We start from the raw sequence: 14,988 nt of genomic DNA on the forward strand, positions 1-14,988 counted from the left end.
TCATCACAGAAAGTTCTGTTGAACAGCACCAGTCTAGAAGGTCCTTTCCGACAGTTATTTATTTTTTGATGTAGTATTCACAGTGGGAAAGCCTGGGATTTATCAGAGGGCATAGACCTCATTCTGTATCTCTCGTGCTGTTTATTCAGTCACACGTTTCTTCAGGAGAAACCATCACTAATGTGCCAAACCTTTATCACAAAACAGTCGTAATAATCAAGATCTTACAGAAATATTGCTAGGAATGGTATTAAGTAATGCGATTACAACAACTGTCAAACACAATTTGTTGTGGGCAGAAACAGTTTAGAAGAGGTCTTTAAGTAAAATTCTGGAGATTTCCTTTCAATGTGTGCCCCAGGCTGGGTGTCTTATTTAGTGCTTCCCTTATAAATATCTTGCCCCCCAAACATCAGGAACCATTAAGTTCTCTTAAGGCAGGGAGGGGAACTCAGCTTATAACACACCTCCCCACGTGCTTCCACCAAGGCTTCTTGCTAGAGCTGTGCAGGTTACGTGCCCTCCGGGCTGGAACTGCAAACCTGGGCAGCCGTCCTCCGTGCCTTGTCTATGGAAGTGCACTCTGTGGCTTTGCAGTCAGACAGAGCGGGGTTCAAATCCCCGCTCCGAGCCCTAGGCTGACTCCTGCAATAGAATACCAGTATTTCAGTCATCACAGTGTACATCAGCCTGGTACATGGTCAAAGCACAATAAATGACAATAATCAGTAATTAATTAATAATATGTAATAAGTATTTTCCTGGAGTTATTTTAAACTAGTTTTCATTTGTGGGGTTTTTTTTCCTCTCTCTTTTATTTTAATCTTTCTTGGGGAAAAATATCTCTAGTCATTTTAATTATAACCAGATCTGTTTTCACTGTATTTTAACTCATCATGTAAAATATAAGTGACAGGAGCAGAAGCTTTGCTCTGTTCCCTGCTGTATTCCCAGCTCCAAGAACAGTGCCTGGTACATGATAGTCCCTCAGCAAATACTTTGTGAATGAGAAAATAGAAGCTGCTGGAGTTGGAAAAAAAAAAGAGATATTTTCCTTTTTTCCTTTTCTGTGTATCCCTTCCCTCTCTTTTACAGCTCTTCAAATTCATCAGCTTTAATAGGACCATGAGTCAGCTCTCCACAACCATGTCTCCACGTGCCAAGTCATTTTTCTCCTCTTTCATTTTCTTTTTGTTGTGAAATATACTTAATAAAATTTGCCATTGTAACCACTTTTAAGTGTATGATTCAGTGGCTTTAAGTCCCTTCACAGTGTTGTGCAACCATCCCCGACTGTGCATTTCCAGAACTTTTTCATCATCCAGCTGCAACCTTTTTATCCATTAAACACTAACTCCCCATTTACCCCTCCCCACAACCCCTGGTAACCTCTGTTCTCCCTTCTGTCTCTGAATTAACCCACGCTGGGTACCTCATATAAGTGGAATCGTGCAATATTTGTCTTTTTGTGTCTGGCTTCTTTAACTTAGCAGTGTGTTCAGGGTTCATTCGTGCTGTAGCATGAGTGAGAATTTCATTCCTTTATAGGCCTGAGTAATGAATGTTTCACCGTGTGTATTTACCACCCTTCATGTGCCCATTCATCTGTGTATCCCTTCCCTCTCTTTCAGCTCTTCAAATTCATCAACTTTAACAGGACCATGAGTCAGCTCTCCACAACCATGTCTCGGTGCGCCAAAGATCTCTTTGGCTTTGCGATCATGTTCTTCATTATTTTCTTAGCGTATGCTCAGTTGGCATACCTTGTCTTTGGCACTCAGGTTGATGACTTCAGTACCTTCCAAGAGTGTATGTAAGTAAACATGAAATTAAGAAGAAAAATTTATCAGATATCACTGCCTTCTAAAGGATAAAGAAATCTTCATAGTTGCTACTTAACTACCAACTGTTTAAAAGTAGTTTTTATAAATGATAATTTTTTTAAACAAGAATTAATTCTCTTTCCCAGAAACATTGACCCACCAATGCAAAGATGACCGTGCATTCTGAAATGCTAATGGTTAAGATACAGCCCTAAAGTAGTAAGATATAGAAGAACAGCTATCATAAACCAACTCTGTTCCAAAGACTGAGGTCTTCTGAGCACCAAATGCAGAGCATTTCAGAGACCATTTGCCTACATTTTTATTCCTATTAAATATTATCACCATATATGTCAAACTTCAGCTTATTTTCTAAGGGGAGAAGAAAAGGTTTCTAATAGTCTGGGAGAAGCTCAAACCAACACAGGAATTTTCAGTCTTTTTCCAGAGTCCTCAAATATGATGTTAAAAACAGGTAAAGTAGTCAGTATCAGACTTCCATGCCCTTCAGAAAGGAGTTAGGAAAGAATCTGATCATCGTAACAGAAATTAATGGGGCTTTGTACACGAGGATCCCTAATTACTGTTGTTGTTTGATTAAAGTCAGGAATGGAAATAATTTTACTGATTAAGACCCAGTTTGGCAACATATAGCATCTCTTGAGCCCACTCTAAGTGCATTGAGAATATTGGTTCTTCACACACATATAGTTTTGGCTGTCCTTAAAAAAAATTTTTTTTGAAGGGGGCAGGTAATTTGGTTTACTTAGTTATTCTTTTTACTGGCGGTACCAGGGATTGAACCCAAGGACCTTGTGCACACTAAGCACACGCTCTACCACTGAGCTATACCCTCCTCCCACCAAAAACTTTTTTAAAGAGGTTTTAAATTCAGACCCAGGATAACCGTTGTGACAGTTTAGAGTTATCATATTTTACCCAGATGATGTATTAAATTTTTATAGCCTATTGCTTTATTAGTCATATAATGATAATAATGTTTTCTTTTTAACCAAATGGAAATAACACATTTAGCATGAAAGCGTATTATTTTTAATTGCTCATATGAGTAGCATAAGTTTTCCAGAGGGATTGACAATTTTCTATTATTTGGCAGCTTTCTACATTGATTAAAAAAGGGTCCAAAAGTATGAAATCATCTTTTAAGAAATGTTATGTCAAAAGAATGCTGGCCATTCTTTGTTTTTGTATTGTAGTGTTGTGTCTTGTTTTGTTTTTATAGCTTCACTCAGTTCCGTATCATTTTGGGTGATATCAACTTCGCAGAGATTGAGGAAGCTAACCGAGTTTTGGGACCAATTTATTTCACTACATTTGTGTTCTTTATGTTCTTCATTCTTTTGGTATGTACACTTTTGTTTACAGTGAGGTGATTTAAACTTGATAAGTCACCGTCATAAGTCATCACCTTTTCTTTTCTCTCTCACTCTGTTCCCTATCATTTTTTTAAAAGACCCAGGAAGTGAAAAATGTAGATAGTAGAAAACATATTTTACTTTTCATTCATTCACAGTTTTAAGTCTTCACCAAGTATCTTTTCTGTGTTCTTTCATTTATATATATGTATTCAATGCAAAAAAAATAATAGATCAAGTGCAGATTTGCAGTTAACCTAAAATAGTGCTTTGCCTGAAAAGTAGAATATGCTCATGTGCTTTTTTTAACACAGACGTCAGCATTTTCGTGGTCATTTGCTTGCATGACTTTACATTTCTCTCCTTCTTCTTTTCTTTTTAAAAAACAGAAACTGACAAAGCAAGCCAGATGCAGGGTGTCAGGTGTAACATTTGAGTGAATTATTGCTTGTCAAAAACAAGATAGTTTGTTTTAACTTACTCATATTTACTGCATCTGGAGACTGCCTACAAAGAATATTCACATTTTAATTTAAATCTAACAATGAATGGAAATTGCTTTAAAGATTATTTTCAAAAATAATTCTTTTATTCTTTGGATTTGGTACAAATGAACATCTTCAATAACATTTTGGCCTTAAAATAATTAAGATTTTTAAAAAGACATTTTGTTCTTTGTCTTAACATTTACACATTTATTTGTCCACTCCACTAAGAAAGCATTAAGTTAGCTTAACCTAGGTGGTGGGTATTTGTCATGTAAACACTAACACTTAAGATTTTCCTTATATTAACCATCATCTTAAAAAGAGAAAACAACATTGTTTCCATTTTTAATAGATTTTATAAAGATCCTTTGTCTAAAGTTAAGTAACTCAGTTGTAAGAGCTCCAGAGTTGGTCCAGGTATTTAGTGGTTAAGTACATGGTACTCACTGACTGAGAATTAGATGTACGTTAATTAGACTGAAGGAGTCAGGAAAGCACATGCAAAAGTCCCTTTATATCCTGCTCTGTGCATGTGTCATGATGGTTTTAAACCTAAGCCTCTTAAAAGTTTCTGGTTCCTGTCATATATTTAAAAATTAGGGAGAAGAGTAAGCCTTTGTTACTCTCCAGCATTGGTAGTACTATGAATGCTGGAGCATCTGAATCCCTGAATCTCTACTAAGAGAACAAAAGCCAGCAACTGAGAGTTCAGTGGACTTCAGGCCACCTGAGTTTCCTTGATTGTCAGTCTGCCAAGTGAGGGACGTGGTCGTGGCAGTTGGAGATGCTCAAATGTGGACTCATTTGAATGTTGTCCCCTAGTAGACAGCACCTCCTAAATTATGCGTCATTTTATCAGATCAATCACTAGAACGTGAAAGCTTTTCGTGTTTGTATACTGAAATATTTTCTTGCTCCACTGCGCAAAAAGGCATTGTTCTCCCTGCATCCTCCAGAGAGAGGGGAGGCTGCTGTCAATATAAATCTTTCTTTTTTTTTCCATAAATGGCAAGCCAAGTGCAGGGTTGGTGACCATTCTGAGATAACTGCCAGGTGTTCATTTATTGCCCCCTTAAGAAGTCACAGTGGTGGTTCAGCTGAGCCAGGAAGCAAAAGCTTGGTCATCAGCAGGGAAGGACACCCATTATGGAGTCCACCCCACAGCTAAGGGAACCTTCCTCTCCCCACGCCTTCAAGAGCTGTTCTCAGCCACTTCCTATTTTCTGAAATCCTTTCAGAGGACACACACTTTAATCCACCTCGGCTAAGACATTTGCAGGCATTAGCTAGCAGTCTTTGGAAACAAATAAAACATGAGATGCCTGCACTGGAAAAAAGGTGGGAGAGGTTCCTTCAACTACAACTCTCTGACCATGGAATCAAGCATTAAGCCAGGAACTGACCTGTATTTTGTATTCTATTCTCATTTCTGCTACAGAATCTTAAACAGTATGTTTCCTTATTTCATAGAGATTTAGTAGCTCATTAAAATAATACAGCTCACTGTAAGTCAATAGTGCTTCAATAAAAGTAAAATAAAATGCACCTCCTAAAATGGTGCTCAAAAGTTTACAGACATCAAATGGCCAGCAAAAGAGAGTGCCAGAGTAAGGCGTTGTAACAGTTTTAAAATTTTGTACAGTATTAAACAATCTATGTAATAGAAAAGTATGAAGAAATTCTGTGGAAGTTAAACAGTTGCCTGAGCAGGGCTTATATATATCTTCATAGTCTGGTTTAAAAATATGGGCCTAACATGGAACAAGAGATAATGGAAGAAATGAAACAGGGATATATTTAGTGTTCAGAAATGTATTATTTAAACCTACAAGAAGCAAAATATCTGTTTCTCAAGTGATTCAAATATGTTATTGTCCGAGTCTTATTTGCCTCCCATAATAAAAATATTTTGTAGTCTTTGAGCTAGAAACTCAAGTCAGAGGGCACTGAACTAAACAAGAGAATGAGATTAGGCTTGGATAACTGAAGAAAAATGTTTTTGGCTGTAATCTCATGTCACCCTTTGAAGCTGGATAAACTCCTGCCCTCTGGAATCTCTGGATAATCTTCATATTAGGATGGACTTTGGTGAAAACTTTAATTTCTCATATGCTTTAAATAAGGAACATCACCAAAGTCTTCAATGGTCTCTAATAAGAAAAACCACTGAGGAAATTTACTGACCTCTTCAATTTATACTTTCCTTCTTAAAGTTAATTGTTTAATAAGTTTAATTATTATCACAAAGTTAAAATATTTATTAATAACTGAAGCTGTGTTTCAATTGAAACAGTTTTACCTTTATGTGAGGAAATAAAGCTCAGTTAATCAAGTTGTAGATTAACAATCTAAAAGTAATCATAATAATTAATAATAATAATAATAGAGCTGTCATTTGTTCATTCATCAATCATTCAGTAAATACTTACTGAGCCACTATATTCCAGGCAGTGTGCTGGGTGCTTGGGATGCAAGTGGTAAGGAAAATAGAAGCCAGCCCTCTCCTCGTGAAGATTCCGGGGACTTACAGGGAAAACAGACATAACCAAATACACAGCTGTATGGTCACAAAACACGTACTCAAAAGGAAACACAAAGGAAGAGCATGTAAAGAAAGGCCTGATCAGTTGGGTGCGGTGCTTCAAGAAAAGCTGTTGGAAACTGGTCTTGGAAATACAAACCATGATAGTGGGGAAGGGAAAAGTCAGGAAAATGAACTAACCATTACTGAATAATAAATAATAATAACTATAAATTATGTAGCACCTGCCATGCATTAGGCCCTGTCCTAAGCATTAAACGTAGACGATCTCATTAATTCTTACGACGGATCTGTAGGGGAGGTACTATTATTTTTCCCATTTCGTAAATGCTAAAACAAACAAATTTTAAAATGAAGAGAAGAGTTACACAATTTAGTCTTGGCATTGCCAAGGCAGGAACTCAAGTTTGCTTGACTCCAAAGTTTGCCTTTTCCACTAAGCTTTTCCTGACTGCCTATTGTGTTTCTGTTTGCAGAGGTCTTTTTAACCCCTTAGAATGTATTCTGTAAATCGCAACTATTATTATGTAACAATATTTGGAATAGGCGTAGAATTCCGCTTGTCTGTGTTAACTATTGAAATCTGAGGAGCTATTTAGAGTTCTGTGACCCTAATAATTTATGTCAGATGAAAAAAATGTAGAGAACATAGATAAGAAAATAATAATCTCACCATTCATAAGTAAATACATTAATATTTTGTTGTATTTCATCTGTTTCTTTTTTTGCAAAATATATCACAATATATGGTTTTGTGAGGAAGAATATACATTGCATTTTCCTTTGCCATGACAGTGGAAAAACTAACTTTCCCAAAGAATATGGTAGCAAAACTATTAAGTGATGACTTCTTAAAATATTCAGATTGTTTAAAAAAAAAAAAGGTACATGTTGAATTTTGGATTGGTGCTTACAAAATACATATTTAGGTTTCTTCTTTAATCTCTACCTTCTTTTGATTTACAAATAGAATATGTTTTTGGCCATCATCAATGATACTTACTCTGAAGTTAAATCTGATTTGGCCCAGCAGAAAGCCGAAATGGAACTCTCAGATCTTATCAGAAAGGTATGACAAACCCTAATTCTCAGAATTGTTTTATTTTCTGCATAAAATGAGCATTGTTTCAGTCAGATTTGCAAATCAACATTGGTCCATTGACGCTGTTTAAAATAAAGAATCGATTGCTGTGTTCCAGGAATAATGTAACTGTTGTCTGCCTTGGAGCTAAGGATGGCTAATACTGCTAGCCTGAACTTAAATTCTGGGAATCCCTTAATGCCCGGGCATGAAATTCTCAATAATCTCTTTTGCCTCTTAAGAGCTGAGCTGCTGGTTTCATCCCCTTTATTTATTTTGACACCTCCTCTAGCTGACTTTCACTTCCAGATCCAGAGTTCAGAATAAACGGGAAGGGAAGATTATATATAAAGACATTTCTACTTCCTCTATCTCAATTACAATTTAAAAAAAGAAAAGAAAAGAAGCTTTAGAGACAAATATTTTGTAGTTTGCTCGTTATCCCTGACCTTCCAGGGGAGTTTTTAAAATAGTCAGAGGAAAGAGTCCCTGAAGCAAGGCCACAGCCGAAGGGCCTGAGAACTTTCACTGAAGCACCTTCTCAGGAAGTGTTTAATTGTTAAGTGGGAGGGCTGGACAGGAAGGTTGGGCAACTTTGTTCTTCTGGAAGTGACTTCTTTATTTGCTTTAAAGCAAAAACTTAAGCAACAACAAATAACTACATCTAAGTAAACAGTTTCTTCCCTAACATGATTCTGCTAAGATACAGTGGCTCCTTGGCCATAATATTTTTCTGTTTGGTTCAAACCATAAGACAGTGTTCTCCGTGTGTCACGTCCTAACAGAGAATGTCCACTTTGTAAAACAAAATCTCTTGAATGATACCTAACCTTAGTGTTGTCCTGAATTTTGCATAACAGTTGATTCCATTCTAGCAAATCCCCATGGTGTATACAAGCAGTCCTCACTTTGCACTTTGGTTCCGATATGCACAAATTTCAATTATTGCCGTTAAGTAAAACCAGCCTCTCAACAGAGTTCAGGTTTCAATGATCACAGTATACTGACGGTAATGGCATAAAGTACAAACTTCACTTTCAGTTACCACAGTGCACTTCAGTTGTTACAGTGTATTAACTGTGAGTAACAGCACGAAGGACAAACTTCACTACTAGCCCTACAGATCATTACATAAATAACAGACGTGCATCAGAATCAGTGACTAACAATGTCACTTTCCAAGTCAAGGTGCGGTCACCAAGCATCTGCTGTTCAGTTTACCCACAAAACGTGTAGTTGTGTTGCCTCCTTATCTCCCAGTGATAAACCCATGTGACTGTTTTACAAGTATGCATAATCGAAAGAGAGAGAGGCCCAGCCAGCGAAGAAGAAAAGAAAGTGTAGCCAAAAAAAAAAAAAAACAAAGAATGAGGGGGAGGGTCTAGCTCAGTGGTAGAGTGCGTGCTTAGCATGCACAAGGTCCTGGGTTCAATCCCCAGTACCTCCACGAATAATAATGATGATGATGATGGTAGAAGTGAGATTCAAAACAGACGTAATGGATTTATAGAAGAAATACGTAGCTGGCCGTGGGAATATTGACATTGCCACCATTAGAGAGCTAGAGAGCAATCAGAGGGACTCAGTGGAGGCAGATTGATCAGCATAAATGAGCAAAGTGACTGTGACAAATAGGATCAAGATGTCTCAGAGGAGATGGCACTGGCCACAAACTTCACACTAAAGGAACTCTTGGAGATATTTCCCCACTTTAAAAGGGCAAAGGATAAAGTGTTTGAAGCTGATCCATATTAAGAAAGGATTATGGTAACTCAGCACGACAGAGAAAAGATACACACTCCGCATCATCAGTCACACAAGAAGACAAGCACTGTTCAAACGTCTCTGGATACGTTTTTTCATGAAGAAATAAAACTTAATCTTCAATGTTTCTACTGTTTAAAATTTCAGTGGACTACATGAACATTCATTTTACTCTTTTAAAAATTTCCCTATAAATTTATAACCAACACCAAGGGAGTTTTCGGTGTTTTGATAAGCAGTTTTAAAGGTCACAGAACAATCAAAATCTTTCTGATTGATTATTAACATCACTCCACACAGTTCGAATTTGCACAGCCCTGCACTGCTGTGCGTAGTGAGCTTTGCCTGCAGTGTATTAGTGAGAAATCTTCATCTCTACGTCACTGAAACTTTTTCACACATGTAAGAAAATTGCTGACTATGAGGTAATATAGAAAATAATAAATCTGTGACTCAGGTTTCTCAGTTTCTTAAGAAGTGTTGCACATTCCTACATATTCAGAGGAGACAGCTGTGAAACATGTGGTGATCTGCATTCCTGTCACCTCAACTTGAATACAGTTATAACCAAAAGGCCCCTAGTTCTTGATTTACTGAAAGACCCTGACTTCCAGTATAACTCTCCCACAAGAGATTCACAGAAAATTTGGGATGTGTTCGTCATTCATTCATTCTTGTTGAGTGGCCCCCTGTGTCAGGCACTGTTCTGGTCACTGGGTTTACAGAAGTTACTACTGTCATTGGAAGGTAAAGCAAGTGCTAAAGGAGGCTAAACTCAGTCAAGTCTTTTCTTTCCAACAGGGCTACCATAAAGCCTTGGTCAAACTAAAGCTGAAGAAAAATAGTGTCGATGACATTTCAGAGAGTCTGCGGCAAGGAGGAGGCAAGTTAAATTTTGATGAACTTCGACAAGATCTCAAAGGGTAAGAATCACACTTTCTGCAGGCCTGGGAAATTCCGTACGTAAAGAAGTTTTTGGTGATCAGCCAAGTACTGGTAGCGACACTTCTTTTTCAGAGGTGGGTGTCTGTCTGGAATGTCCTGTAAGAGGAGGATGGGCCCTGACTCAGCAGTTTCTCCTTTCCTCCTGCACGTTGATGTCTCTGTGTTGGGGCTGGACCATGTGCATGAATGAGTTCATCTGTAACCTCTCAATACTTTCAGGAAGGGCCATACTGATGCAGAAATTGAGGCAATATTCACAAAATATGACCAGGATGGAGACCAAGAACTGACTGAGCATGAGCATCAGCAGATGAGAGACGACTTGGAAAAAGAGAGGGTGGGTCTAGTTTAGGAGAACAAGATGGATTCAGCACCTACGATGTTTCAAATGCCACGCTAAGTAGTGGGCTTCTGAGTCTTTCTCTCTCTCTCTCTCAATTTACATATTAGTACCCTGCTTACTCCAAAAGGATATAAAACACAGCAGTATATTAAAATGCAATATGTTAGCATAAATGTACAAAAACAATAAAGAATGGAGCAAAACAAAAATGAAATATAAAGCTGCACTGTGAATGAAACTAAAAACTGCATTCCACAAAAATGCATATTCTTAATAAGACTGGGCAGCAAATTCGGCCCTAAGCTTTCTGGTAACTTGCTGGAGGAGAAACCTGGGTAGTTACAAACTTAACAGTGTCCGTGACAGTGGGGAAAAAAAGATTTCCTAGAAGATATAAAATTTTAATAAATAATTTTAGTTGCTCTTAAAATTAACATTTATAATAAAATAAAACTAACAGCTGCCTTCCATTTGAATACTTAGTATGAAACTATTAAAAGTAAACTGGAATGGAATTTTATAATCAGAAAAAATAATTTAAAATTTAACATTAACTTAAAAAAAATTGTTAAACCAAAAAATAATGTAAAATTTAACATTAACTTAAAAAAATTGTTAAACTTAAAAAAAAATTGTTAAACAAAAAAATTGTTAAATTAACCAATAATTTAAAATTTAACATTAACTTAAAAAAATTGTTAAACCTAAAAAAACAGTCCATGGTAATTGAGGTACGGAGAATATAAATGAATGTTATACACGTAAGTCAGTTTCCAAAGAGGAGGTAGTATAGAACAGTGGTTTCTAAATGCTGCTCCACAAAACAGTGCCAATAGGTAAAAAAAAACTCCCACCAGTCATAATGAAATATGGACAAGAAGACAATGAGTTTAATCAAAATTCTTATTCTTCCACTCTTACAAGAATTTTGATTAAACATCTTATAAGGGATTATATCTTTCCTACTTTGCAACTGTTAAATGTGTTAACTTTTATGGAAAGATGATAATATATTTCTTCACTTACTGTTTTCTTTGCTTTGATGTGGTTTCAATGCTCTTTCTTGTCCAAAAAAAAGTTAGAAAACTAAGTGCTGGTCATTAAAAATCTGTTTTGAAAACTTGCCAATCCATGAAATTGAAAAGTGTGAGAATCACAGGCTGGTGTTGACCTCACAGAAACCCTAGGTAAATGGCACTCACCTGTTTCCCATTTGCCTGAGCCCTCAGTGAAGCGTCATTGGGGTCTAAGTGTTCCTGCTCGTCACTCAGTGATCCCATGTTCCTCAGGAGGACCTGGACTTGGATCACAGCTCCTTACCACGTCCCATGAGCAGCCGGAGTTTTCCCCGAAGTCTGGATGACTCTGAGGAGGATGATGATGAAGACAGTGGGCACAGCTCCAGAAGGAGGGGAAGCATCTCCAGTGGGGTTTCTTATGAAGAGTTTCAAGTGTAAGTATAAAGGGATTGGCAGAATTTGAGTTGACAGAAGGCCAGCTGAGACCAAGTCGTTTCTCCCACTTCTCTCAATTCAGTCTTTTCCATTACTAATCATCAGTTCTTTTTTTATATAACTTTTACTGGTGTTTTTTCTCTTTATGAAAGTAATATGTTTATTATAGGAAAATTAGCAGATAAAGAAAAACAAAAGAAAACCTTAATTTCTCATATTCCCACAAAACAAAAATGTCAGTTAACATTTTGGTGTTTGTGTCTGCATTACATGTGTTTTTTTTATGTTTTTATGGCCTAACATGTTTGTCACATTTAGGAAGTTGTCAATCATCCTGTCTTCAAATATTTTCCTGCTCCTTTCTCTGCTTTCCTTCTGAGATTCCCATCATGTGTAATTTGGGGCCCTCAGTGGTATCTCGCATTTCTCCTAGGCTCTGTTCGTTATTCTTCATTCTTTTTTCTCTTTTCTCCAGATTGCATAGTTTCTGTCCATCTTCAAGTTTGCTTATTCTTTCTTTTGCTGCTTCGTATCTACTCTTGAGACCCTCTAGTGAATTTTTCATTACATTTATTATTCTTTTCAACTCCAGAATTTCTATCTGGTTCTTTTAAACAATCTATATCTCTTTATTCATATTCTCTATTTGATGAGGCAGTGTCATCATACTGTCCTTTATCTTTATGCATGACTTGACTTGTTTCTTTGAATATACTTATAATAGCTACTTTGACCTCTTTATGAAATCTATCTGGGCCCTCTCAAAGGTGATTTCTGTTGCCTGCTTTTTTCCTGTATATGGGTGACATTTTCCTATTTCTTTGTGTATCTCATAATTTTTTTTAAAAAAACCCTGGAGATGTTAAATAATTTATTGTAGCTATATGTGTGTGTGTGCATATATATATATATATATATATATATATATATATATATATATATATATATATTCCCCTTCGCACCAGAACTTGTTTTTGTTGTCCATCTGTGTGTTTGTTTTTCAGTGAAGTTTATTTCCCCCACATCGTGAAACCTCTGATGTCACTTCTCAGAGGTCACAGCCTTAACCATACACACAGTCATCCTGGGAAGACAGAGGTTTCAGCAAGGTTCTCATTGTCTTCCCCTGATCTCTCTGTTAAGCTTTCTGACTCTGTGGGTATTGCCTCCACCTCTTCAGTTTCACTAATTGTTAGCTGATTGGTCTGTTGTTTTCAGTACTGCCTTAGGATTGAATTAAATTGCCCCACAGTCTGACCCAGGGAAATTCAGGCCCCTTTGCGGGGGTCGTTTCTGAGGCCAGTCTTTAGTTGTCTTCTTGGCTGTTGCTGTCCCTGGTTCTCTCTGGTAAACTAGCTGGCAAACAGTTTAACTTGTTGATCTCATGAGCCACCAGTCTCCTCTTAACTGCTTATCACCCTAGTCTCCATTGTTTTCGAGAGCAGTCTTGGGCTTGAATTTCCCCACACTTTGTTCCAAATAAAGCTAGTACACCTGGGGGAAGCTTTGAGGCTTTCTGTCCTATGTCCTGACTCTCCCCCTGGGCAAAACCTCTGTGCCACTGCTCCAGCGCTAGTGTGGCCCATCTCTCTTACAGGGATGCCCCTGCTTCATGAGTAAGGCACTGGGCTGGGATGGCAGCCTTTAGTGTCTCAGCGTGCCTCTCCTGGCGTGGAGAATCCACCCTACAATTGGAGATGGAGTGGAAGAAGAGAGCGTCATATCTCTCAGCCACTCTTACCTGGATTAGAGCCTCTGCAACGTGGATTTGGAGGGGGAGGCATAGGGATGAGAAATGCTGTCAGCCTGCCCCTCTGTGGAGCTAGCCTCACCCTCCCCTGAGAGCTGGTGGGAGAGGGAGCCCTGTGTTCTCTGCTGCATTCAACCCTCGGGGAGCTCTGTCACCCTGAGCTGCGGGTGGGAGAGAGGGAACAGATGGTAGCTCAGATACCACACACTCTCATTCTTCTTACTGAAATTTAGTGGATTTTCTTAAATAAAATTCTTCATTGGCTGTATGCCCTGAAGAAAACTTCCAGAAATTTAAAAAAATTAATAATATTCAAAAATTATGGTTGTTTCAGTGGGGGGAGGGCCTCCAGAGCCTTTATGCCACCATTCCAGACATTGTCTCCTATTAAATGTTTTTAAAGTATTTATATAACATTTTGTTTATTCAAAAGAATGGGATCATAAGTGAACATAACTTTTCTAACTGCTTTATTTACTTCATCAGTAATATCATTGTATTTCATCATTAGAATGTGAACATCATTCTATTTCATTCTATCACAATATAACTTCTGGTATCTTAGAATTTTATTGTATAGATGAATAATAATATATTTTAAAATCTTCTACTAATTTTTGATGTAACCATTTTCAGTGACCCACTATTAATGGTCAGAACCTTAGTGAATATCCTTATAGCCAAAAATTACACATATACTTATTTCCTTCAGGAATTTTCAAGAAATGGAACCACTGAATGAAAGGATAGGCATACCTTTTTAAGATACAATGTTGGCTTGCAAAAATGTTTTGCCAGGTAGCATTCCCATCAGCAGGGTATGAGAGCTTATGTCTATAGTCTGAGACTGTTAAGAAAGTGTTTTTAGATTATAATATTGTTTCAGAAAAAAAATCTTAGTATTTCCATTTGACAGCCCAACTGGGCTGAAAAGCCAGCAACACAAGGTGGCCTTGCCCCCTTCTCTGTGGTTTCCTGCAGCCTCGTGAGACGGGTGGACCGGATGGAGCACTCCATCGGCAGCATCGTGTCCAAGATTGATGCTGTGATAGTGAAGCTGGAGATCATGGAGCGGGCCAAACTGAAGAGAAGGGAGGTGCTGGGAAGGCTGCTGGATGGAGTGGCTGAGGTCAGTGGTCGTCTGAAGCAGAAACACCCCGATTGTATAAAACATCAGGGTAGTCATAGTTTGTAACCCTTAACCTGAGAGGTTTTTTGCCTCCATACTTGCAGATCAGTGCAGATAATATGGTAATCCGGAGGTGTTCCTTTCTTAATACTCTTCATCCTAATGATCCTGCCTTCACTGGATGACTGATAGAATTAAATAAAATATATATATATATATATTACTCCAGTGATTCTGAGAAGTTGCTGTTAAGAGCTGTAAATCTCCAGCCTTGCCTAATTAAAGTTATTGGG

At 37.6% G+C, this 14,988-nt stretch overlaps 1 protein-coding gene across 2 annotated transcripts in view; it reads left to right on the forward strand.

Annotated features, from left to right (window-relative positions):
* The window catches only part of PKD2 (polycystin 2, transient receptor potential cation channel), a 50,470-nt gene that overhangs the window by 33,132 nt on the left and 2,350 nt on the right, over positions 1 to 14,988 (forward strand). Inside the window, exons 8-14 of one of the 2 annotated variants that reach the window (XM_074347053.1) lie at positions 1,632 to 1,813; positions 3,067 to 3,187; positions 7,200 to 7,298; positions 9,876 to 9,997; positions 10,239 to 10,356; positions 11,655 to 11,815; positions 14,548 to 14,695. In XM_074347053.1, the coding sequence (XP_074203154.1) occupies positions 1,632 to 1,813; positions 3,067 to 3,187; positions 7,200 to 7,298; positions 9,876 to 9,997; positions 10,239 to 10,356; positions 11,655 to 11,815; positions 14,548 to 14,695 (951 nt within the window). Of the gene's footprint in view, positions 1 to 1,631; positions 1,814 to 3,066; positions 3,188 to 7,199; positions 7,299 to 9,875; positions 9,998 to 10,238; positions 10,357 to 11,651; positions 11,816 to 14,547; positions 14,696 to 14,988 lie in introns of both variants that reach the window. The other variant, XM_010966139.3, reaches the window with a different exon arrangement.

The sequence above is a fragment of the Camelus bactrianus genome, chromosome 2 (genome assembly GCF_048773025.1).
Source record: "Camelus bactrianus isolate YW-2024 breed Bactrian camel chromosome 2, ASM4877302v1, whole genome shotgun sequence".
NCBI lineage: Eukaryota > Metazoa > Chordata > Mammalia > Artiodactyla > Camelidae > Camelus > Camelus bactrianus.